The sequence below is a fragment of the Adiantum capillus-veneris genome, chromosome 23, assembly GCF_014529385.1.
Source record: "Adiantum capillus-veneris isolate H3 chromosome 23, ASM1452938v2, whole genome shotgun sequence".
Lineage (NCBI taxonomy): Eukaryota > Viridiplantae > Streptophyta > Polypodiopsida > Polypodiales > Pteridaceae > Adiantum > Adiantum capillus-veneris.
In genome coordinates, this window is record NC_140953.1 from 91571429 (window position 1) to 91598162 (window position 26734).

General features: G+C 45.0%; 2 protein-coding genes across 3 annotated transcripts in view; one reads left to right on the forward strand and one right to left on the reverse strand.

Annotated features, from left to right (window-relative positions):
* Positions 1-6122: 6122 nt before the first annotated feature.
* LOC147428164 (uncharacterized) overlaps positions 6123-26734 on the reverse strand; it is a 78738-nt gene continuing 58126 nt past the window's right edge. The window contains exons 7-12 of one of the 2 annotated variants that reach the window (XM_086496312.1): positions 23567-23754; positions 23308-23484; positions 8469-8639; positions 7716-8369; positions 6802-6962; positions 6123-6713 (exon numbers count right to left, since the gene is read on the reverse strand). In XM_086496312.1, the coding sequence (XP_086352438.1) occupies positions 6585-6713; positions 6802-6962; positions 7716-8369; positions 8469-8639; positions 23308-23484; positions 23567-23754 (1480 nt within the window). In that variant the 3' untranslated portion in view covers positions 6123-6584. The remainder of the gene's footprint in view (positions 6714-6801; positions 6963-7715; positions 8370-8468; positions 8640-23307; positions 23485-23566; positions 23755-26734) is intronic. The other variant, XM_086496313.1, reaches the window with a different exon arrangement.
* Positions 11271-12173, forward strand: LOC147428165 (uncharacterized). Its single transcript, XM_086496314.1, has one exon. It carries the CDS (start codon positions 11280-11282, stop codon positions 12171-12173), a length of 894 nt encoding a protein of 297 aa, XP_086352440.1. The 5' UTR covers positions 11271-11279.

Below are 26734 nucleotides of genomic sequence, written 5' to 3' on the forward strand. Positions count from 1 at the left end.
TTTTGGAGTGATGAAGAGAAGGACTGTTTGTTGATTTTTTCCTCTTGGGAGGAGTTGGCGATCGTCTAGACCGATGTCTTCGTGGAGCCACATCTTCAGAGGAACTTAAAGTTTTATTTCTTTCTTGATCTTTGGATTCCTCCTCTCATATGGGAGAGAGTCTTCTTTTGGGGGTCTCTTCAAGAGGCCTCCTAAGCTCTCTCTCCTCTTGGAGAGGAAGGGAAATCCCATAAGCGCGAAGTTGTTGAGTAACTTCGGCTTGCAAAGCAGGGTTGCCCATAGCTTGCTGCAACCTAGTAACGAGATAATTCACAAACATGGGGGCATCATCATTAGCACCTTCATGTGCAAGCTATCAATGTTCATTCTACACTCTTAGTTATTGTCAGCCATGCTAACAAAAATTGTGTACGTACTTAGTGTATGCCTTGGAAATTCAAAACCTTAGCTGCCACTCCTCTTAGCCTTTGAAAATTGATTCTTGAGTATCTACACCCACGGCTCAAAGTGGTTAATTATAGAGAGTAGTGGAGTGGGTCTAATATTGCAAAATTGCCGAGAGCTAGCTCCTTTTGGACTTCTTATGGTTCAATAATGGTAAAGCCGTAGGCAAGTCTAAAAAGACTCCATTATTAAGTCCAAAGCTCCCGAGAGGTGTGCACCATATCTCACATAGTGGGCTCAACAAAACCGATAATAGATTCTAATCCCACTTACCCTATATAATTAACAAAATCAACCATTTATAGGCTACTTAAGGACCTCTCTTCTTAAGCAAGAAAAGAGAAACCAAATGCTCTTATACCAATGTAATGGAATTGGCCTATTAACTTTGAGAGTAGCCAAAATTAGAGAGAGTACTTTTGTGAAATTACTTTGTGAGCATAGTGGGTGAACATAACTGATGGTGGTAACATAAACATAGCATTTAGTTAACTTGTCATGAACAATACTTTTGCAAAAGAGAGAATTTTGAGAACATGACAACAATTGAGGACCGGAATTATGTGGAGCCAATCCCCCTTCCAATAGGCATTTGTATTATAGTTTCTCCCATCAAGAGAGACTAGTTACAATACAATCTTTGTGTTCCTTGTGACTAGTTACAATACAATCTTTGTGTTCCTTGCGACCTAGGTGATGCAATGAAGATGGAAAGCTTCAAGAATCATGAGCATAACATAAAATTTGTGGAAAGCATTAACTATCCCAAGCTTCAGTCCCAAGACCTCAAACACCTTTGAAGGTGGATAGAGCTAGTAGGGAATAAGGGTAGGGAAGAGGAAGAAGAAACATTTCATAGGAGAAAGAATTAATTCCTCACTTATCATCGCTCTTCTTGCTAGCATACATAATAGCTTAGTAATGAAGATGGAGAAATGGGCAAGCTTAAGCATTGAAGCATAGCTCTTGGTTGGATTTGCATTCCATAGCCAAGAGTGTTGGTGTAGGCTCTCAACCTCTCTACTTGCTTGGAGAAGGAGAGGGAGCTCTTGCACTTTACACACCAAACAATGAGGATGTGTGTGTGTGTGTGTGTGTGTGTGGGGCGGGGGGGGGGGTATTTACCCCTCAAGCAGGCCCCCTACTTGGTTTGGTCGACCCCCCCTTGTAGCTCATGCTTGAAACTCATTGGACCCCTCCAGGCCTACCCAATCACAAGCAAGAGTCATACCAAGCAACAAGGGTAGCCTTGGGACAAGTGTCCCCATTTCCCCTTTTAGAGAGAGGGCTTGATAAATGCTAAAACAATTAATTAAATCCACTAAATTATCATTGGACCCCTTGGAAGGCCAAACGATAGGCTTTAGGCACACCATGAGCGTAGCCTAGCTAGGGGATTGACATGTGTCCTACTTGCCTCTTGGGCAAGGGGTGCCCTTTAGGAGAGAGAGAGTGGTCAAGCAACCACCCCCCCTTCTTGCATGGATTGTGCCCTCCTTGTAGGGATGTTTTTTTACTTTTGTGCCACCTCAAGCCCCTCATCCTTGGGCCTAGTTCTCACCACAAGCTTGGCCCTTAAACACCTCAAGCTTGGGTTGGGTTCCCACCTCAAGTACATCCCTAGCATCTCAAGCATGACAAGCACCTCAAGCATCTCAATCATGAGGCACTTCAAGCATCTCAAGCATCTCAGTCATCAGGCATGACAAGCACCTCAAGCTTGGGCCGGGTTCCCACCTCAAGCACAACCCTAGCTTACCTAAGGTCAAGAGACTTTTAACACTAACTATTGGAGGTCTTCAATGAAGCTAACCCTAAGGTCTTTTATGCTCCATTGGTTAGCCTTGCTCTTTGACAGACCATCTCTCATTTGGGCCCCTTTACCATTGGCCCCGTGTTGAGATAGATCTATAAGCACATGTCTATATCCTAACACTTGTTCCTGTTTATTCTCCCACATTAAATGATTAGTTTAATATGAGAAAATCATTTGGGTTGGTTAGATATTATATTTTACGACAGTTTCTTTGACAAACAAACTACATAAACTATATATATTTTCAAGGTTTTGAAAAAGCATGTTTGGTATCAAGGCGATCAAAATTCAAAAAAAAATTGGGACAAAAAGTAAAAAAATGTGGTGCAATTCAAGGACTAAAAAAAGCTTGCAACAATGCTTTCGCAAGGTCCTCTTCTTAACATACTGAGAACCCATATATCCATGTTGTGTACAACACACACGGTTGATTTTTCTTTGTTTAAAGCTATAAAACTCCAAGAAACTTCGACAATGAAAAACACAGAGGCTTTCAAAGAGCCTTGGCCTTTCTTCTATTGAGGAGGAACAAGCAGTTTCTTTGAGGAGAATAAAATACATGATGCACTCCACATGTTAAGCATTTTGAGCGAGCTTTTGTGTGAATCAAGATAAGATAGAAGGAAAGGTTAAAAAATTCTCGCTCGGTGGCTTGCTCAAAAAACTCGCTTGGTAATTATCCCCTTAAATGACAGAGATAATCAATTTTTGACTCCTAAGCTCTACCAAGTTACAAAAACTCGTTTCACCACTATATTGGTAGTGAAAAATGGGATGGATTTTTCAGGGGTTTTGGCATATATACGTTCACATGGCCACTCACTCATCGTAGGATTGGATCTCTGACAAAAGCATCAATGTTAGCAAATTGCCATGACAAACGTCTAAAGCATAGCTATATGGCACTAACCTAATATAATCTGAATACTCAAGGACACGATCGCGAGACAGGGCACGAAAAAGCATTGGGTTGTCAAGCACAACGGAGTTACTAATGCAAGAAGGTACACTTGTGAGCAATCATGAATCAACACTACATAGTTTATCAACAAGAAAACGCTCAATCGTCACTCATACTAACTACTCAATTGCTTCTCTCTCTCTCTCTCTCTCTCTCTCTCTCTCTCTCTCTCTCTCTCTCTCTCTCTCTCTCTCTCGCTCTCGTATTATTTAATTATATCATTTGGACAAGTGTTCTTTTTTTCCTCTTTGAGACAAAGAGCTTAATTATTTACTTAAATGCATCTAAATTCTCATTGGACCTCTTTAAAGCCTATCCAATAAGATTCAAGCACATCATGAGGGCAAAATGGGGAGGATCTGGACATGTGTCTTTTATGCTTCTTAAGAGATCTTGTTTGAATTGAATGCTTCAAGCGTCTTAGTCATTTAACCATGACAATATTTTATGCCTCTTGAGAGATCAGGTTTGAATTGAACACTTGAAGCACCTTAGTCATTTAAGCATGACAAGCACCTCAAGCTTGGGCAAGGTTCTCGCAAACACCTTACGCACATTAGTTAGCAAGCACAACAAGCACCTCAAGCTTGGGTAGGGTTCCCACCTCAAAGTCATCCCCAGATTGCTGAAGGTCCTAGGTTTAAGGACTTTTAACACTAACCTTTGGGGGTCTTTAATGAAGCAAACCCTAAGGTCTTCTAAGCTCCAATATATGCAGATGTCTATATTCTACCTCTTGTTCCCATTCATCTCCCCCATATTAAATGATCAATTCAATATGAGAAAACCTTTTTGGAATAGGTAGATATTAGATTTTATGACTTGTTACATGCATACGCTTCTTAAAAAAGTAGAGAGAAGTTTAGAACACTCTTCACAAAGAGGGAGTTGATTGTACAAAGGAAAAACCATACAAAAGTAAGATTTAGTAGACATTTCATGAAATGCTTGGGAACTAGCATTAAGATTGAAGGAACAACAAAAGTGCATCCGTCTAGCAACCATTCAAATTGTAAAAGTTAGGTACTAGAAGGGTTTTCATAAGAGGGTTCTTACCTTACGAATTTGTGTATATTCCCAAACCCCTCATTGATTGAATAGGTGTGAACCTAAAGAAAAGGGAGTGACATGGAAGGGACTCTTTTTGAACTTCCAAAAGAGGGCATACAAAAAGTTGGCATCATAAAACAAAGAAAGGACGAGAAACCCATGATGCCTTAAATGAAGGGACCATTCACACACTTACAAATAAGGCAAACAAATTTTTTATGCCTTTCTCCTTCTCCTTCTCCTGTAAGGCATGTTTTAGCATGCCAACTACCTCAACGCATAACTATCCATGTACATTGGCTCATGTCGGCCTCGGCCATCTCTCTAGTATAAGAAAGCTACAAGTCCCAACACAGCACATGCTTTGATACCTTTCACTGGCAGTGGTAGAGAAGCAGAATTTGATAAATGTCCGATCTATAGAAAAGTATGTCTGCATGTGTATGTGCTTAGCCATAGACTCAAAAGGAAAGGCCTGCATCATGCTAGGTAACCCACTTTTTCCAATATGCTCAATGTCTTTAAGAGGTGTTCATGTTAATGGGCCCCGGTGCCTAGACCCTCAACCAAATTGAGGAGTCAATAAAACAACATATCCTTGTAATGTATCCCATGACACCATATCTTCATAGGTCAAAAACCTACGCGTAATTTATTTCCATCATGCTTGATGGTCATCCAAGCAAATAACACAATATCATTTCTCACAAGATCTACTCGCATGTCCCTTGTGTAGCATACCTAGTCATGAAGGGCAACATGAACTAGGTTTTTCCAAGATCTAGCATTTAGGTTTTTCACATGGGGAGGTCCATATTTGCAGCATGAGCTTCTTGATTCATTCATTTTAAATATCAAATTCTTTGGTAATAGTAGTTTAAATTGATTGGCCTAATTTCAAGGCCATTTTCAAAAGAAATGTAACCACCCAAAGCTATTTATGTATGCACCCATGTGAAAAACTTTTACCAAAATTTAATGTGTGTTGTATATGTGTCCATAGACCGAGCATATCACAATCTCCAAATTTAACTATGTCTGTGTGCGTGTGTGCACGCACGCGTGTGTGTGTGTGTGTGTGTGTGTGTGTGTGTGTGTGTGTGTGTGTGTGTGTGAGAGAGAGAGAGAGAGAGAGAGAGAGAGAGAGAGAGAGAGTGAGATGCTTAGTTAGCACTTGTGAGAGTGAGAGACATGCTTAGTAATACTTGTGTGTGTGTGTGTGTGTGTGTGTGTGTGTGTTTGTGTGTGTGTGTGTGTGTGTGTGTGAGAGAGAGAGAGAGAGAGAGAGAGAGAGAGAGAGAGAGATTTGTAAACTCCTCGAAGACATGCTTAGCTAGTACTTTTGAGAACCTTAATTTTACAGCTATCCAATAATAATGGAATTTGTGCAAACCTTCAGGTAAAATGCAAGGGGTCATATTTCTTCCCTTCCAACTTTTGGTTCAGAAAGGTTGGATTGAATAACAAATAAGAGCATCTCATGACATCTCATTCAATTTCTTGAAATGTTAGCATACGTGTAAATAAAAAGGGAGGTGGAAAAGCTTTAAAAAACATCCAAGTTGCTTGCAAAACATTTTGCACTTTGATAACAGTCAATGTCTGTTCTTTTACCCTTCAATTCAAACTTGTTTTGTCAGAATTGATTGGTTATTTTCATTTTAGATCAATTTGGATGAACCTACTACAACTTATGGGCGTTACTTTAGTAATGATTTTGTATCATTTCTTTTCACAGTTTATGTGGAGGGTATAAGCACTTCCATAGAGGGCATACTATCCATTTCATAGAACTGTTGAGTGCATACATTGCACATGCCAAAAAGAAAATGAAGTTTAGGAGCACAAAGGGCAGTAACATGATCTACTCATTCACCTTCAGTTACATTAAGTTTTTTGCTTGCTTCAAGGTTTATCCTCCACAAACAAGCACCTTTCTCATTTCTTCCAACGGACGCTCAATGCCAAGGATGTATCATTACATGCTTTATGTCCAAGCTAGCTACTTGAATAGCTTCTGTCATTTTGGTATACATTAAACCTGGTGTTTGCAACATCTTTGTGTAATCCAACTAATTTAACAACGAAGTTGTCAGAAAATTTCCTTTTTTACCTTCTGATGCAGTACTCCTTTGAGCACCACATTGACGTCTTTCGCACCCATGCATAAGTCTTAACCATTGAAAATATCCATCCATTGGCACTTTCCATTCTGTAGGTAAAGAATAGGACACCCACATCCTCAATTTATGTTTGTTAATTGGGAAAAAATCAAGATTCCCTGCACTTTAATTTGCAAATCCAAGGCTATTGTTATCCAAGTGCTGGTCCTACTGCTGGATAACTTGATGCAAAGTTGTCAAATGTTTTCCGTGCCTTTACCAACTTTCTCTTCAAGAGCCTATTCTTGTTGATCAAGTCTTCCTTCTGCGTTTGCTGCTCCTGAGACGCAAAAATACGCAAACCACAAGTGAGTAATCCTTCATTTGTGGCATGCTAGAGTGAGTAAACTTGAAACCATCATTATTACCTTGAAAGCCTCCTCAAGCTGAGATGCTCTGCAACCTAATTTCACAACCTGTTTTGATCTTTTTTCAAGAAGCTCCTGACAGCCTTGCAAAGTTTTCTGAAGATTCACCCCCTTTGCCACTTCTTCAAGTAGGAGGTTCTCCATGTGTGCACCTTGTACATCTATTGAGAGCCAAAACAAGAAAAGCCACTCAACCAAAGCTTACCAGAGCTATAACTTCACCGTTCACAATGAAAATGTGGTTTGGTTTCAACCTCTTTTACAAGTTGCAAGTGCCTGTGAAGCAGCTTCAGAAAGAAAGAAATTAACAAATGTATATAAGCGTCCCTTAAAGGCCGAAATGGCCCTTGAGACGAGGACAAAGTGAGATCAGAAAGGTGCTCAAACACAGCAGTAAATGTCAAAATGGAACAATACTGTGGCACAGTTGCTAGACTAAAGTTTGCTCACAACAGACAGACTGCCCACTCATACTTGATAACTTATAAGAAGGTGACTAAGCCTTCCTGCAAGTGCCATAAGATCTGCTAATACAGTAAGTGGTTCTTTGAATCCATCACTTTCTGCCCGGTTTCAATTCTGCAAGGTTGAGCAATAGACAATATCATGTTTCCCTCGCCCAACCAGAAAACATGACTAAATATCAGAAGCACTGCTCCCAGTGGGGGGGGAAAAGCCTTGATTTCTAAGGTCAAACTAATGAGGCAACCACGATTTATGTCAAAATCTAAGGTATGTACCAGGATTTATAACTAAAATTTTTTGACCTTGAAAATTGAGTTCCAAATGAAACTACCACCGGAATTTTTTGTTTTCAACTATGAAGCTTCAAAATTTATAGATAATCAATTTCAATGTTAGCAACCAATTTGGTAAAATAGAACTGAAAATTTATTATGGCTTGCTTTCCTTACCAGCAGCATTTTCAAGGAACAATGTGTCTTGCAGGGAGCCATTCTCATAAACACCGCCAAATATAACGAGACGACTTGTGTCAAGAGTCATGGTGTGCAAAGATCGGGCAAACTTTGTACCTACCCCCCCAATTTTAATAGCTGCGTTGGTATGAGGCTTTAAAGGATTCAAACATCTCCATATGTTTGCGGAGATATCAAGACTGTAAACATCTTCAAGGTAAGTAACTCCATCATATCCTCCATAAACTACCAGATGATCTCCAACAGCTTCCAATGCATGGTGCCTCCTAGGAATTGGTCCAGATCCTTGAGTACACAGGTGGGTCCAAGTCCAGCTTTGCAGATCTAAGACCTGAACGTCACACAGATGTGAGGTGCCATCAAAACCTCCAAAAATATACATCTTATTTCTGACTACTGCTGCTCCATGCCCACGACGTGGTGAAGGTTGGGTTCCAAAACACTCTGGTGACGTCCATGACATACAGTGCAAATCCAAAATCCAAAGCTCATTTAAATGCCCTTTGCATGCACTATAACCACCAAAGACCACCATGTACCGTCCTTCACCATACAAGCAACAAGTATGTTGTGACAATGGAGATGGAGATGCCCCCATCGAATACCTTGGTTGTGACCAGCTGCAAGAATCTGGCGACAATTCATAAGTAGTCAGAAATCTGATGACAAATTCTTAAGCAAGTAACACGACAAATCTGATATTTCCCAAAGATCAGGTTGAGGATGTACCATTGTTTGAAAAAGACAAAATGGAGACTTCAGAAGATTGTAGGCAGCCATCGAAGCCTCCAAAGATAATCATTTTATTTTTGTAAGAGCACGCTGTGTGGTTCCAAGCTGGACGAGGAAAAGCACTTCCTGCTTCAACAATCAATCTTGGGGTCTTCCACTCATATGAAGCTGTTATCATAAACTAATGTTCACCTATGAGAGCTTGCCTGTAAAATTGATATTGGGTGGAGAAAAAAACAGCCTCAACTCTGGAACTTGCACATATGTGACACAAAATAGAACTTGCTAATCTTCTCATAATGTCTCTGTTAATAATAATCCAGTCAGCCATAAATAAATTTCTACTGACATGAGTATACACAACAGTTTAAAGGGATTAAGCCTCAAGAGCAGCAGCACTGTTAGACGCTCACGTCTAGATGCCTTTACTCTGCTTGTTTTACCTTTTTCGCAGTATCCAAGGCCTTGGTTGTGGGTTGGCCTTGTGTATACTTGGAAGCTGATACTGGTGTTCTCTATTGCGTTTGCCCCTCATTCAGCTTCTGATTGTCTGCACTGTCCAACTGTTTCTCCATTTCTTTTTAGGCCATGAACGTATTTAAGAGGTAATGGGCTGCTTTTAGTTTTGCCCAACCTGGTCTTCGTCCAGTATTTATGGAGACCCCAGGTTATCATGGTCATTTGTCTCTCTCTCTCTCTCTCTCTCTCTCTCTCTCTCTCTCTCTCTCTCATGGGGTGAGATGTGCTATTGGTCAGATTCGTACATCCTCACACCAGTTGGAAATTGAATTTGGCAGATTTAGGGGAATCCCACCTGAGAGCAGAATTTGCAAGTTATGCGGAATGGAGCCGGAGACAGAATTACACTATATATGCCACTGCACAGTATACTACGAGATACGTGGGCGTTTTCACTGCCTCTTTAAAGAAGGCTTTGGACCTCTAGATAGAATCATGCAATACCAAGATCAAAGATGCTTAGGGTTGTACCTACTGGAACTACATCGGCACAGGGATAATCTAATGAGACGACAAAGAGCACTACAGCCTCAGAGGCAGATCACAGACTTCTTCGGATCGAGAGAAGCAGGAGTGGAAGGGGAAGCAAGAGGGCAGCAGCCAACACAAAGGAGTACCCACATTCATACCAAAGGCACCCTAATTGACAGAGCAATTGAGCTTAGGAAATCGAGACGACCACGACCAAGATGCAGAAGCACACTTCACCGGAGGAGACTACAACAAAGGATTAGAAGCATTCTAGCTAGACACCCAGAATGATCCTAAGAAGTTTATTTAATACTTTGTATTTAGTTTCACATTTAAATTCACACTTTTCACACTTAGTACTTCAGTACTAAGGTACCTAGACATTGTAACAGATTCACCACTTTTGTATCAGTTTGGTCTCATAGGTCATTCTGGCCTTTTGAAGACGTTAATATAACATTTCATTTCATTTCTCTCTCTCTCTCTCTCTCTCTCTCTCTCTCTCTCTCTCTCTCTCTCTCTCTCTCTCTCTCTCTCTCTCTCTCTCTCTCTCTCTCGCCAGTCCCAGAGACAGATCACAGATTTCTTTAGAGCTGTCACTGGACACCCGGAGGAGTTACTACCATAGCAGAGCTTGTCGTCTCACACCAGAGGCACACTGATCGACCGAGCGACTGAGCTTGGAAGATCCAGACGCCCACGACTGCGGAGGACTACACAGCATCGACGGAGGCTGCATCAGAGGATTCGGATCACTTTGGCTCGACATGCACGACGCCCGGTCAGACTACTGACCATGGAGGAGATTGATGAGATCCGCCAGCAATCGATGCTGGATCTCTTGTGATCTAGATATACCAGCTAGCTGCTGTTCACACCTAGTAGTTTAGGATTCCATAGTATTTTATTGTGGCATTTGTCATTTCATTTTTGTCTTTGTTGTCATCTTGTTACTTTGACTCTGACTTTGTATCAAATCCACCACATTGTAACTTTCTGGTCTCATAGGTCACTTTGGCCTTTTGAAGACGTTAATATAACATTTCATTTCATCTCTCTCTCTCTCTCTCTCTCTCTCTCTCTCTCTCTCTCTCTCTCTCTCTCTCTCTCTCTCTCTCTCTCTCTCTCTCTCTCTCTCTCTCTCTCTCTGCGCTGCTGCTGCCCCCCCCTCTCGCGCTGCTGCCCCTGCCCTCGTGCTCCCTGCCCGCCAATGCCCCACCCTCGCGCTTCTCCCCCTGCTGCTCCCGCACCTTCTCTCTCTCGCACTCTCTCCCGCACCCCCTGCTGCTGCTCCCCCCCTCTCTCTCTCGCGCTGCCCGCCCCGCTCCCTCTCTCTATCGCGCTAAGCCCCCCCCCCCCCCCCCGCGTCTATCGCACCCTCTCCTCAGTCTATCGCCCCCCCCCCCCCCCCCCCCCTCGTCAATCTATCGCGCCCCCCCCCCCCCCCCCCTCGTCAATCTATCGCCCCCCCCCCCCCCCCCCCCCCCCCCCATCTCTCCTCACCCCATCTCTCTCTCTCTCTCTCTCTCTCTCTCTCTCTCTCTCTCTCTCTCTCTCTCTCTCTCTCTCTCTCTCTCTCTCTCTCTCTCTCTCTCTCTCTCTCTCTCTCTCCCCCCTCCTCTGTCTATCGCGGAAAAACAACCCCCCCCCCCCCACCCCACCCCTTTCCTCAACCCATCTATCGCTCCTCTCTCTCTCTCTCTCTCTCTCTCTCTCTCTCTCTCTCTCTCTCTCTCTCTCTCTCTCTCTCTCTCTCTCTCTCTCTCTCTCTCTCTCTCTCTCTCTCTCTCTCTCTCTCTCTCTTTGAGCCTCACCGGAATGGATCCACTTGAAGAAGACCCTGCACAGGACACAGAAGCCGCCAATGTCTCACCTGTTTGCAAGCCGCGAGCAAAGGCAACCTTCATGCTCACGAATAAGCGGATGGCGCAGATGGAGAGGGAAATGAAGAAATGGAAAACAGAGATGGAAGGATGGTGGAAGGAGAAGGCCAACCTCCTTCAGATGGTCTTCAATGAAGGCGCACAGTGGAAGGAGAAAGAGAGCCTTAACGCAGAAATACAGACACTCAAAGAAGAAGTATCAGCCCTCAAACAGGAGAACCCAAACGCCGAGATACGGGTACTCAAAAAAGAAGTCTCAACCCTTAAACAGGAGCTTGCTAATAGAGTAAGAAATGGACTAGAGGAGGGCGAATTTCAACCCTCGGTAATTGATGAAATCAAGGAAATTAAGGAACAGGTAAGGCTGATCACAAAGAAAGAGAAGCTGAGTGTGGCAAAGACATCTTCATGGGCGGAGATGATAACAAGGACACAGAAAAAGGCGGACGAGGCTGAAAAATGGATCGAGGTCGCCAAGAAAGGGAAAGGTCAAGAAACTCCTTGTACACCGACGCTTATTAACATGACTCTCGAAGAGGAACAAAGAAGGCGGATGCGAGCACTGCATGTGAGAGTGACCGGTCTCAAGGACATAAACAACGTGGAGAAAGAGGTCACAAGCCTTACATCCATGATGGGGATGGACAAGCCTTTGCACACAAAGGCATGGACGGTAGGTAAGAAAAGTGATGGCCCGGGAGAGTCTTCAAAGGGGAGAGCTCTCATACTACGCTTCCCCTCGTCGGAAGAGAAGAAGGAATTCTTGAGGAAGAGGCCTACTCTCAAAAAGACAGGTATTTTCCTCGGTGATGACCTGACCCTCTCATAGCTCGCACATATGAGAGAGGTAATGCCAGAGATTACAGCGGCAAGGGAGAAGGGAAAGATAGCCTTCTACAGAGATGGACGGGTGGTGATTTTAGAGCGGCGTACTGCATGACGGTGCGAGACCTATGGGACCACACTGAAGATGGCTACCTGGAACTGTAATGGGTCTATGAGGTTGGACGTGGGTGCACTTGAGGAGAGTTTCAAAGACAAGGATATTGTGTTCTTCTTAGAGACTCATCAGGCCCCTGGACAGGTAATGCCACATGTGGTGGGATACAGATGGGAAACAGCTCACAGGACAAATGCGAGATCTGAGCACAGGAGTAGAGGTTCAGGAGGAGTAGCCGTGCTATTCAGAGAGGAACTACAACCATTACTGCATATTGTACGAAGAGATGATCATGCTAGATATATGTGGGTGAGACTGAGACCTGACACGGGTCGATTCCTATATATCGCCATATGTTACTTTCCTCCCAGTACATCAATGTATGCCGCATCCAAAGGACAGTCGCCTTTCTCTATCCTAGATGATGACATTTGGGAGTTTTCAAGGGATGGTGATATCATTCTCCTAGGGGACTTCAATGCCCGAATGGACAACTTGCAAACAGTCTTCTACGACACCTCAGATGAGGTGCTTCGAGAGCTGGATGCGGGTGAGTTGGGGCTTGACACATGGTCAGATGACAGAGAGCAAACGGAGTATGGGAGATACCTCATGGAAATGACGACCACACATGGATTAGCCATACTTAATGGCTTACAGCGATTTCCTGGAGCAGCCGGTTTCACATGCTTTCCACATAGACATGGGGCCAGTACAGTAGATTATGTTATGACACAACCGAGCTTTATCCCCTGCATTCAGGATTTCACAGTGGGAGCGGAGCCAGGCCAGTGGGCATAGCAGTAGATCATGCTCTATTGACACTATCCGTTAAATTTCAGTATAGCACAACCCAGACACCAGGAGGCAGGCCACACACCCGCTATACATTTACACCAGAGACTGATTTCGTTTATATAGAGGAGATCTGGGACCGTCTATTGGAAGGCACAGCTGGCAGAAATGGTACAGGCCTCTCAGTGGAGGAGTGCACCAATATACTGACTGAGACACTGCATGGGGCTGCATCAGTGGCATATCCACACACTCAGCCGGGTAAGAGACGACATACTGGGAGCATGCCACAGAATAGTTGGTATGATGAGGAATGCAGAGAGATGAGGGCACAGCTTCAGAGGGATCTTCTGTTAGGAGTCATCACTTACAAACAGTCTTGGATTGCTTTCCGACGCCTTGTGCGACGGAAGAAGCGAGCTTACCTAGCTCAGATGGAGCGAGACTTATATCAGATGTTCTTGAGTAGGGACTCCAGAGAGGCATGGCGACTCTTCCATGAGCACTCTCCTCCCCCAATGATTACTTCACCTGATGTGTGGGGCCAATATGCGACATCATTATATACGGTTCCGGGACAGGAACCCTTTCCAGACCCTACCAAGCCTTGCCCAACTACGAGCACTTTCTTTACGCCTGAGATGCTACGAAGGGCCATCGACAGGATGAGGACCGGGAAGGCATATGATCATGACGGTCTAGTAGCAGAGCACTTTATACATGCCAAGGATATGCTGATGGAGGTTCTCGCAGTGTTGTTCAATCGTGCCATGTGTGAGGGATTACCTGAGACATGGAGGTTGTCTAATATTGTGCCCATCTTCAAGGCTGGTGACCCTACAGAGCCTGGGGATTACCGCACTATTATGGTTGGACACACATTGGCACGACTGTATGCATCTATTCTGGAGCAACACCTGAGTAGCTGGGCAGAGGGCGTGGGTGTACGAGCAAAGGGTCAGGCCGGCTTCAGGAGGGGTTTCTCCACTCTTGATCATATTCTGACACTCAGGGCCATCATTGAGGAGGGCAGAGCACATGGGAGACGGATCTATTGTAGCTTTGTGGATTTTCGCAAAGCATTTGACATGGTACCAAGGGCTCGATTGATGCGCAGACTGCAAGAGATGGGGGTGCCCATAGAGGTAATTTGGGGGATAATGGCTTTGTACAAATCAATGGTGGAACATGTACGCACTCCAGAAGGGGTATCTGATTTAGTTCACTCTACTATTGGAGTGAAACAAGGTTGCCCATTGTCTCCTACTCTATTCGGTACGTATGTGGATGAGGTGTCTGATTACATTGGCAGAAAGGGTGACAGGGGTGCCCAGTTGGCAGGGACGTGGATCCCATTGTTGCTTTATGCTGATGATATTGTACTGATATCTGACTCACCAGAAGGTATGCAACGACATCTGGACGCACTACGCACTTTTGCAAAGGATAGTGGCCTAGGTGTAAACCTAGGTAAAACAAAGGTTATGGTGTTTAACACCACACCGCAATGGGTCAGGAGATCAGTACCTACTTTCAAATATGGTCAGGAGATTGTGGAGTATACAGATGCATACACTTACCTGGGGGTAGTCTTCGCGGGGCCGAGATTTTCTTTGAGAAGAGCAGCAGAGACTAGACTAACTAGAGCCGGTGCGGCTCTGGGAGGAATGGAGAGGATGTGTTCACAAGTTCAATTCCAAGAACCTAGGACAAAGTTATGGCTCTTTGATACTTTGGTAGCCTCTACTATGTTATATGGGGTGCAGGTTTGGGGACCTTCTATAGGCCAGGATGGGTGGAGGCGTATGGAGAAGCCCCTGGTATCTATGATCTCTCGGCTGATTAGAGCCAAGGTTTCTGTACCGCATGATATCATTCGAGCGGAATTAGCTGCCCCCCCTATGGAGATTGAGGCGCTCACAAGATCAGTCTCCTTTGTACATAGTCTATGGGATACTACCAGAGACAGATATGCCAGGGTGGCTCTAGAGTCCTCCAGACAATTAGCTTTTAATGGGGACACATCATGCTCGTATGCTCAAATGACATCATGGTTTCAGACACATGGTTTCACCATGGATAGGTTGCCTCCTTTTCAATACTCTCTTCAGGCACCCTTGAGGTCTCTGACACGGGTAGAGATTAATAGACTCATCCGTCAGGATTTGATCCAGTTGGACACGAGAAGGACATGGATAGAGCCGTTACAAGAGTTGGGCACAAAGATGACTTTCTATAGAGAGCATCTTCTCCACCTCACGGGGGATGGGTTTGTGATTCGACCTAGCTATGTGGACACGCATCTTTCGCATGGTTTGCGTTGTGCCATTGGCCAGATACGCACGTCCTCACATCAGCTCGAGATTGAGATTGGCAGATTCAGAGGGACACCGGCAGATAACAAAATATGCCGCTTATGCCATCCAGAGCCAGAGACAGAAGTACATTACATATGTCATTGCACAGTATACTATGAGATACGAGGTCGTTTTCACTGTCTATTCAGAGAAGGTTTTGGGCCTCTATCTAGGGTCATGAGTTACGAGGATCAAAGATGTCTTGGGCTTTATCTACTTGAGTTACACAAGCATAGAGGAACCTTACTGAGGAGAGGTGAAGAGAGACATCCCCAGAGACAAATCACAGATTTCTTTACACTAGATATTGTACACCCAGAAGAACATACAGAGGAGCAACCAGCGACGGTGGAGAGGTCTACCCGCACTACTGGCATTCTCATAGACCGAGCATTGGAGCTAGGGAGATCTAGACGACCCCGAGGGAGGAGAGGAGCTACACAATTTCGAAGGAGGCTACGGCAAAGGATTCAAGCCATACTCTTTCGTCGTCCAGAGTGCAGATGAAGATGGATCTCTACTCCCCTCCCATATTGTCTTCACATTGTACTGCTTAGTTTAGGATCCCGCAGTATTTATATTTTGTTATCCTAGTTTAATTTATTTTGTTAATCTGACTTTGTATCAGATACACCGCATTGTAACTTTTTGGTCTCATAGGTCACTTTGGCCTTTTGAAGACGTTAATATAACATTTCATTTCATTTCATCTCTCTCTCTCTCTCTCTCTCTCTCTCTCTCTCTCTCTCTCTCTCTCTCTCTCTCTCTCTCTCTCTCTCTCTCTCTCTCTCTCTCTCTCTCTCTCTCTCTCAGCAGCTGGCCTGAGGGCGAGGGCGAGCAGCTGGCCTGAGGGCGAAGGCGAGCAGCTGGCCTGAGGGCGAGGGCGAGGGCGAGCAGCTGGACGAGTTGCACCTGTTGGACGAGGGCGAGCAGCCTGAGGCGAGCAGCTGGACGAGGGCGAGCAGCCTGGGACGAGCAGCTGGACCAGGGCGAGCATTATGTGGCGAGCAGGCTGACGAGGACGAGTAGGCCTGAGGGGAGGAGACTGAGGCGAAGGACCCTCTCGCGCTACCAACTTGTTGGACGAAGGACGAGGGACTAGCTCTCTCTCTGCTGGACGAGGAACGACGGCGAGCTGCTGGTCGAAGGCGGGGCGAGCTGTTGGACCTGGTCGAGGGCGAGCAGGTGGACTTGGTCGAGCTGCTGGTCCTGTGTCAAGAGGGCGAGCAGCTTGCCAAGGGCAAGGACGAGGGCCCTAACCTCTGAAGGACGAGGGCGAGTTGTGCCAAGGGCGAGAGCTAGCTGCCTACCAAGGGAGAGGGCTAGAAGAGCCAAGGGCGACCAGACAAGACCAGTGCCAGGGCAAAGACGAGAGCAGTCAAGTCAACCAGGACGAGGGCGAGGACTTGGTGACGAGGGCAAGGCCAACCAGGGCGGAGGCCAGACCTCAGCTGTGAGGGCCTTGACTCAGTGCTCGCTTTGTTCTTCTCTCTCGGATGGACCAACCAGTCGAGGATGGTGATGCAAGTGGCTTCACCACGCCACAAAAAATGAAAGCGACTTTCAAGCGTAGGAACAGAGATAGCATACTCTCGCCAAGCTCATTGCGGACAGGGAAAACCGTCAGAATCCAAGATGATTTAAGGATGGAGAGGGTTCAAGTGATGATTAAATCTGAGCTCAGCTTTATGAGAGATGACATCAGGAAAGAGATGTACGCAAACGCAGAGAGTTACAAGAATTCTATGTATGCAGATATGAGGAAAGAATTCGATAAAGCGATGCTTGGTAAGCATGATGAGATGTATCTATCTGTGAAAGGGGAGATGCAAGCTCTAATGCGGGCAGAAGTGAATGTAATGGAATGTATTATGCAGAAAAAGTTGGATGAGGCAATTGCAAGCTTTGAATCTTGGAAAACCAATGTGGAAAAGTGCATGAAGGAAAAAAGATGCAGTGATTGAAGAGCTTAAAGGGGAACTTGCAGCTTGCAAAATTATGCCCAAAACGGAGGGGGGAAATAAGCCCTCGATGTTAAAGGAGCTCGAAGAAATTAAGGAGCAAGTGAAAACTCTGCACGAAGGGGAAGAACAAAACTCAAAAGAGGCTTCCTCATGGGCGGAGCGCCTTTTTAAAACACAGGAAAAAGTTGACGAAGCAGAAAAATGGATTGAAGGTGCAAAGAAAGGGAAGGCCCGGATGCCAGAAGCCGCACAGACTTCTACCATCATCAATATGACCATTGAGGAGGAACACAAGAGGAGGACTAGAGCCCTCCATGTGCGTATTACTGGTATCAAAGACACCGAAAATGTAGAAGACGAAGTGAAGGAACTCTTGCAGTGCATGGGCATCTCGGAACCTATGCACACAGGTGCTTGGAGAGTAGGAAAGAAGGGAGTGGATGAGAAGGGAAACGTCAAAGAGAAAGCACTTATTTTGCGTTTCCCGACTTTGGAAACAAGGAAGGAATTTCTGAAGAAGAGACCAGCACTTAAGAAAACTGGAATATTTATGGGGGATGACCTTACTTTAGCACAAATAGCACATATGCAAGAGTTGATGCCATAGATCAAGGCAGCAACGGAGAAGGGAAAAATTGCCTTTTACAGAGGAGGGAAAGTAGTGGTTTTGGAAAAACGCACAACATGACGGTGCGAGACGTATGGGACCACACTCCGGATGGCGGCATGGAATTGTAATGGATCATATAGGCTGGATGTGGGTGCCTTTGAAGATAGCTTCAGAAATAGAGACATTGTCTTTTACTCGGAGACACATCAAAAATCTGGACAGTTGATGCCAAGTGTGACTGGCTATTTATGGGAGACAGCTTGTCGGCCAGACGCTAGATCCCAGCATGGAAGTCGAGGTTCAAGAGGGATAGCAGTCTTATTCAAGGAAGAGTTGCAGCCGCTATTACAGATTGTCCGGAGAGATGACCAGGCGAGATACATGTGGGTGAGACTGAGAGCTGAGACACGCATATTCTTATACATTGCTATATGTTACTTTCCCCCTAGCACATCAGTCTATACCTCACCTAGAGGGCAATCCCCTTTCTCTATACTTGATGCTGACAAATGGGAGTTCTCTAGAGATGGAGATATCATTCTCTTGGGAGACTTTAATGCCAGGACGGCCAACTCCCAAACGGTATTTTATGATACCTCGGAGGAGATGCTTAGAGAGATGGATATATCGGAGATGGGACTTGACAGACACTCACAGGATAAAGAGCACACAAAGTATGGGAGATATCTCATGGAGATGACAACTACGCATGGTCTGGCCATACTTAATGGTCTAGAGATTTTTCCTTCGTCTGGGGGATTCACATGCTTTCCACACAGACATGGGGCCAGTACAGTGGACTATGTCATGACTTCACCGAGCTTCATCTCTCATATTCAAGATCTTAGTGTGGGCCCTAGGCGTGTTGGAGTAGCAGTAGACCATGCTCTCCTGACTTTTTCAGTCTCTTTCCAGTATAGTGTCTCTCAGACAACACAGAGGATTGCACACACACGGTATACTTTTACACCAGAGACGGATTCAGTCTAAGTGGAAGAGATTTACAGACGGATGGGGGCAGCCGAGCCTGTATATACAGTGGAGGAGATCACCACTTTATTGACGGAGATCTTGCATGGGGCAGCAGCAGAGGCATACCCACACACTCAACCAAATCAGAGAAGACGTTCTGGGAACATGCCTCAGAATAGTTGGTATGATGAGGAGTGCAGAGAGATGAGAGTTCAGATTCAGAGAGAGCTTATAATTGGAGTCATTACATATAGACAGTCTCGGATTGCCCTTCGGCGTTTAGTGCGACGGAAGAAGCGGGCCTTTTTAGCCCAGATGGAACGTGATTTGTATCAGCTCTTTTTGAGCCGAGATTCAGGTGAGGCCTGGCGTCTCTTCCATGAGCACTCACCTTACTCCAGTGATTACCTCTCCCGAGATTTGGGGTCAATATGCAGCATCATTATATACAGTACCTGGGCAACCACCATTACCAGACCCTCTAGAGCCATGTCCAACCACTAGTACCTTCTTTACCACTGAGATGGTGAAGAGCGCCATTGACAAGATGAGGACTAGGAGAGCATATGATCATGATGGTTTGGTGGCAGAGCACTTGATACATGCTAGAGATTTACTGTCAGAGGTTCTTGCGCGGTTGTTTAACCGTGTCATGTGTGAGGGACTACCCGAGTCCTGGAGATTATCTACTATTGTACCTCTTTTCAAGGCAGGGCACCCCACGGTACCAGGGAAGTACCGTACTATTATGATAGGGCACACATTGGCACGGTTGTATGCATCCATTCTTGAACAGCAACTGAGTAAATGGGCAGAAAAAGGCTGGATTCACGAGGGGTTTCTCCACTTTGGACCATATTCTTACACTCAGAGCCATTATTGAGGAGGGTCGGGCACATGGGGGACGGATGTATTGTTGCTTTGTGGACTTCCGCAAGGCATTTGACACAGTGCCGAGGGCCAGATTGATGCACAGGCTACTGAAGGTGGGAGTACCCACAGAGATCATATGGGGGATCATGGCTTTATACGGCTTAGTGACTGGCCAGGTACGCACTCCTGAGGGGATTTCTGACATTGTTCATTCCACTATTGGAGTGAAACAGGGGTGTCCTTTGTCCCCTACACTTTTTGGTATGTATGTAGATGAGGTCTCTGACTACATTGACAGAGAGGGTGACAGAGGCACTCAGCTGGCAGGGACATGGATCCCTTTATTATTGTATGCTAATGATATTGTGTTAATGTCAGAGTCGCCAGAGGGCATGCAAAGACATTTGGATGCATTGCACAACTTTGCAAAGGATAGTGGACTGTCTGTGAACTTTGGTAAAACCAAGGTTATGGTGTTTAACACCACACCATAGTGGGTTAAGAGATCGGCACCTACACTCGTATATGGCCAGGACACTGTGGAGTACACAGATGAATATACATATCTGGGGGTGGTATTCACGGGACCGAGGTTTACCCTGAGGAGAGCAGCAGAGACTAGACTATCCAGAGCCTATGCGGCATTAGGAGGGCTAGAGAGGATGTGTTCGCAGGTTCAGTTTCAAGAACCACGAACAAAACTATGGCTCTTTGATACTTTGGTTGCTTCAGCTATGCTTTATGGGGTCCAAGTTTGGGGACCATCTGTGAATCATGACAGTTGGAGGAACATGGAGAGACCCTTGGTATTTTTTATATCCCGGATGATTAGAGCCAAGGCCTTGGTACCACATGCGATTATTCGAGCAGAGGTAGCCGCCCCTCCTATAGAGATTGAGGCTCTTACCATATCAGTGTCCTTTATGCACAGTCTATGGGATACACATAGAGGCAGATATACTAGACTGGCTCTTGAGTCCTCTAGACAGTTAGCAATGCAGGGAGATGCATCATGTTGGTATGCACAGATGACCTCATGGTTTCAGAGGCATGGTCTCAGCATGGATAGACTGCCTCCCTTTCAGTATTCCTTGGATGCACCCTCCCTGCCAGTCACACGGACGGAGATCACTAGACTCATTTGTCGGGATCTTATACAGTTGGACACCAGGAGGACATGGGTAGAGCCGATACAAGAGTTGGGCACGAAGATGGCTTTCTACAAAGAGCACCTTCTCCAGCTTTCAGGGGATGGGTTTGTGACTCGTCCGAACTACATGGACACTCATTTATCTCATGGTCTGCGATGTGCTATTGGTCAAATTCGCACATCCTCACACCAACTGGAGATTGAGACGGGTAGATTCAGAGGGATACCACCAGAGGCTAGGATATGTCAACTATGCGGTAGAGAGCCAAAGACAGAGCTACACTACATATGCCACTGCACTGTGTATTATGAGATATGAGGGCGCTTCCATTGCTTATTCAGGGAGGGTTTTGGACCCCTAGATAGAGTCATGAGGTATCAGGACCAGAGATGCCTTGGCTTATATCTACTTGAGCTACACCGACATAGAGACAGTCTGTTGGGGAGACATGGAGTACGACAGTCGCAGAGACAGATCACAGATTTCTTTGGATCAAGGGAGCCAAGAGACCAACCACCAGCACAAGGTTGTACCCGCATTCATACCAGAGGCACCCTCATTGATAGGGCGATTGAGCTCGGGAGATCGAGACGACCACGACCGAGACACGGGAGCACACTACATCGACGGAGACTCCAGCAGAGGATCAGAGGCATTCTAGCACGACACCCAGATTGTCATTGAGGGCCTATTCTACATTTTCACATCTCACATTTCACACTTCATTTCAGTTTTCATTTTTACTTTCAGTACTTTTTGTACTTGTACTTCAGACATTGTATTAGATTCACCACTTTGTATCTGATGGTCTCATTGGTCATTTTGGCCTTTTGAAGACGTTAATATATCATTTCATTTCATTTCATTTTCTCTCTCGAGAAGCTTGGAGCACCTACAGAGCATTCACCTTCTCACACTCTTGGTTTCACTATTGCATACACCACCCACGCATGGTCTAGGTTTATTATAGTTCCATTCTCTCTCAACCTCTCCTCTCTGCTCCTCATCTTTCTCCTCAACTGTACAAGAACAGCCAGGGGATACCTCAGACCTACTATATGTGCACCACATACATCAGCCCTTTCCTATGTGTATGGCTCGTCTCGGTTTCCAGTGACAACATCCCTACCTTGTAGATAGACCCAAATGTGGATCCTCGGTTATCATCACATTGGTGCAGGCTTGGATCATCATTTTGCAGTTAGGATGGTGACTGGTCACTGCAGCTTTTTTACTTCTTTGACTTTGTTAAAATGTGGCACTTATTTTCCTTTTAAGTGTTAAGACGTTCACCCTCCCACTGCGTCCACTGCATTCTTTGTCAAAGCATGCAACCTCTCCCTGGGTTGTGCGTTGGCAACCCATACTCTTAAAAGCTAGTGTTCTGTCATGCCTACATTTAAGGTGATCTGCCACCTTGGCTCGATCAGCAACCTAATTTCATCTCTCTTTGGCACATTGTCCACCCTTAATGATTTTACAGTGCTTCTCTATTTGTTTTAGGTCACGTGCTGTTTTTGTTTTCTCCCTGTTTTGAGCAATCAGAAAATGATACCCAAGTTGTTTTGAATGTGGATAAACCTTTTGGGTTACTTTTCTCCATAAAATACTACACTACAACAATAATCATCGCCTCAAAAGAGTACCTTTGAGTTGTGAGAGTAGTCGTGTAAACATACAAAGGTGTATGTTTACACCAGAACAATAATCATCACCTAAAAAGAGTACCTTTGAGTTGAGAGAGTAGTCGTGTAAACATGCAAAGGTGCATTTGTTTCATGCCCCCCATCAATGGGAACAGCGCTCTTGAGACATCAACCTCTTTAACATTAGTGTGATACCAAAACACGATACTCTAGCAACCTTTCACAAGTCTCTTAATAGATTGGTGCGTTCACCTGAAATAAATCCTCTAATTTTGTTCAGTACCCAATTATACAGTAAATTATCATCTGTCCACTTTGCCTTGCCATGCAAATTGGAATTCCCCTGAGCCCACTTGCTTACAATCAGATATCCCACAAGTTTTCATATCATCCAGAAGGATTATTTCAGCTAGGCAACCCGCAGGACCCTGGGGCCTGGGCTGTCCTTCCTCAACAGAAATTGGTTGTAAAAGCTTTAGTAATACCCAAAAAACAAAATTTTTCGTCAATAAAAAGTTTGAAACTCCATTGACATTGAATGGACACAGTCTCGCCAAAATTGTTTAGAGTTTATGTATATCAGAATTTGAAAAGACTAAATTCTCTTGAAAGATTCGGTGTGGCAAGCAAAGAGCTGGAGAAGAAACTAGAATACCTGTATCAAAGCAGAAAACATCACCAAAAGCTTTTGTTCCATCATATCCACCAAAAATAGCAATGAACGAGGACACCTCTGTGCCTAGTGTGCAGGAGATTTTGACACTTGAATGTCCAACACGAGGAGATAGCTCAAGTCTCCCTCCTTGAGGTACAACAGTCCACTGTAACCTGGCTAAGGTTCCCCAAACAAAAGAATAAAGCATCATAGACTTGTAGTCATAACAATAGAAAAGCAAAAGCAGAACCTCACTCACCCTCCAGCATCGGTAGTAGATTATTTGCAATGCGTCGAAACTTCTTTCTAGCATAGCTATTCTCTGTTTCCAGCAATGAATAAAGTTTTTTCGACTCCAGTTTCAGATTTTTCAACTCCTTTAATTCCAAAAGAGTTCTACTCAACCTTCCTTCCAAATGCTGCACATTTTTATAAGCAGCATGTGTCCTGCACATCAAAGCGCTAAAGATATCACACTTTGATAATGACTATGGTGGCCAAAGAGATACTGCTTGGATCCATTAATATACACTTGCAAAGTACACTTATGCAAGTTAGTAATGTTTAATAAAAAAGGATGGTTTCATGGACATACTCTTGAAATTTGAGCGTCCCTTAGTATTAGTTGTGATCAAAGTCGTACGCAAAACATACATGATAAGCTTATGGGTATGAGAGTATGGTATAAGTATGAGTTGGTTCCCTTGGAAATACCATGCGAGAGATTTCGTACTCCACAAAATTAATATGGCAAAACATGATAAGACGCCTAAAATTTCCATTATTTTCAAATAGTAAAGACTATATGACTGCAAATCCAAAACTTGGGGCTAGTGTTTTGTTGGCATAAGCCAGCTTTTATCTTCGTGAGTGTAAGACCCCTAGCCACACAAGCAATCTTGTCGTCAAGAACTAGGTGAAGAACCATTTGTACCAGGTGAAAGTTGTACATTTTGTCCACCTAGGACGATGATGCTATATGTGATGTATCAACCCATGATGTACCTCATGATGTCACTCCATCATTTGCATGTATAAGAGGCTTTTTGTACCCACTTTTTCAAGTTAGTCCCAACACTTCGTCTTTGTCATTAAGAATGGTTTTCTCTTGTCCTACAATTGATATCAAAGCTAATAAGAAAGTAAAATTTTCTTAGTCCCATAGATTGTCACGGAGACGAGACACTAAGATTCTTTTAATAAAATTTCCAGTAAACTTTGGAAGCGCCATCTTGCTCCGTCTCCTCTTTGGTAGGACCGGTATGCTTTCAGAAAAGCAAACGCCTATGTGTGGGTATGTCTCTGATGCTGCACCATGCAATGTCTCAATCAGTAAAGTGGTGCACTCCTCCACTGAGAGGCCAGGCCAGTTGTGCATAGACGGCTATAGATCTCCTCTGTATAAATTGAGTCAGTCTTTGGTGTAAATGTATAACCGGTATGTGACCTACCTCTTGATGTTTGGGCTGTACTATACTGAAATGAAACAGAAAATGTCAAAAGTGTCTGATCCATGCCACGCCCACTGGTCTGGCTCCCACTATGAAATCCTGAATAGAAGGAATAAAGCCCGGCTGTGCCATAACATAGTCCATTGTACTGGCCCCGTGTCTGTGTGAAAAGAATGTGAAATCGGCTCCTCCAGGAAATCGTTGTAAGCCATTAAGTATGGCTAACCCATGTGCAGTCGTCATCTCCGTGAGGTATCTCCCATACTCCGTCTTCTCTTGTAGCCTGCTACAGTGTCACTTTCACTTTCATATGACAGTAGTTTATAGTTGGGCTTTGGTCAGTTGGCCTTTGGTCTGGTCGGTTCACACTTGGGCAGACACGTGGCAGGGTGGTCTAGTGGACATCGTGGCCAGGTCACCACCGCCACCCAGTGGGGATAGACTTAGATGATGTTCTTTATGGGCCGTTGGTGGCTCTTATGGTTGTACATATGAGTAGTCATTTTTGGGGGCAGTTCTATCTTATCTTGCACGTAGTCGTCTAGGGAGAGTCTGACATAGAGCACGTCTGCACCATCCCGACACATCTGAGCCTCGACACCCGATTGTACCTGAGAGTCCTAGGCTGGAGCTGAGTGTGCTGCCACGCCAGAGTCTGTATCAGTCTTAGAGATAGTCGAGTCATATGTTCCGGTCTGCTGTTGTGTCTTTGAGAGCTCTGTTGACGTCTATTGTTTCCTTTCTGTTCATCTGTTTGAGGGAGATTCAGTCTGTTTGAGTGAGATTGTCACGCACATTGCACTGAGGACCACCCACTGTAGAGAGCACGACACATTATCCGCGCTACAGGTGCTCTCATTTTGGCGATCACGGTGGGACCTCAACTGAAGTCTCACTCTGTTGAGTAGTTGGTTTCTTCGCTTCGCCTGTGCAGCCTGTTGGTCTGGTCCAATTTCACCCTTGATAGCTTAATCTATCTGGTCTAGTCTCTCGCCTTGCTGGTCTGGTCCCCTCTCGCCCTGGTCCAACTTGCCCTCGTCTCTGGTCTAGACCCCCTCGACCCTGGTCTAGTCCTCCTCGTCCCTGGTCCACCTGGTCTAGTCACTTGCCTGGTCTAGTCCTCCTCGTCCCTGGTCCAACTGGTCTAGTCACTCGTCTGGTCTAGTAGAGTCTCGACCAGTCTTCAGCCAGTTCAAGGTTTTCTTGCCCAAAGCTTGGTTGGATTGGAGGTCACTGCATGACACATACAAGGAGGTCAGTTGAGCGTCAAAGCCCACTACTGAGCCCTCTGAAGTACTATCACAGAAGACGACCTTTGACACCTTGTAGAAATCCTTCAACCTCATCACCTATACCTTCACATATCACATCACCCATTCCTTCATCAGGTTCCCCATCTTCCCGATCACCTTCTCCGGAAAAGCTCTCACCCGTTCCTTCGTCATCAGGTTCCCCATCTTCGCGATCACCTTCTCCGGAAAAGCTCTCTCCTATTCTGCTACAGCAAGCTATTGTGCAACAGACTCAGCAAGAAATCATGGAGCCACTAGCTAGTGTTTTGGCCAAGGTGAACATCAAGTTCCCTACCTTCAAAGGGCTGTCTTCAGAAGATGCTGACGACCATGCAAGAAGATTTGTATCTCTCTGTAGGGGACGTGGGCTGAACAGAGAAGATGCTTACTTGGTACTATTTCCATCCACCCTGGATAGCCTAGCAAATAAGTGGTACAGCCAATTTGCAGAGAACCATTTTGCAACTTGGGCAGCCTTAAGACAACAGTTCTGTGCAGCTTTCAAGCCGGGAGACTACCAGGAGAAGGTGTTGGATGAGTTAGCCAACATGGTGCTCAAGCCTGAGGAGACTTTTGCGGAGCTTATGACTAAAACTAAGTCACTGGTGGCCAAGCTTCCCCAACAACCCGGTGAATTCATGGTTAAAAAGTGGGTGGAGAAGGCGCTTCCTAAAACTTCTCAGC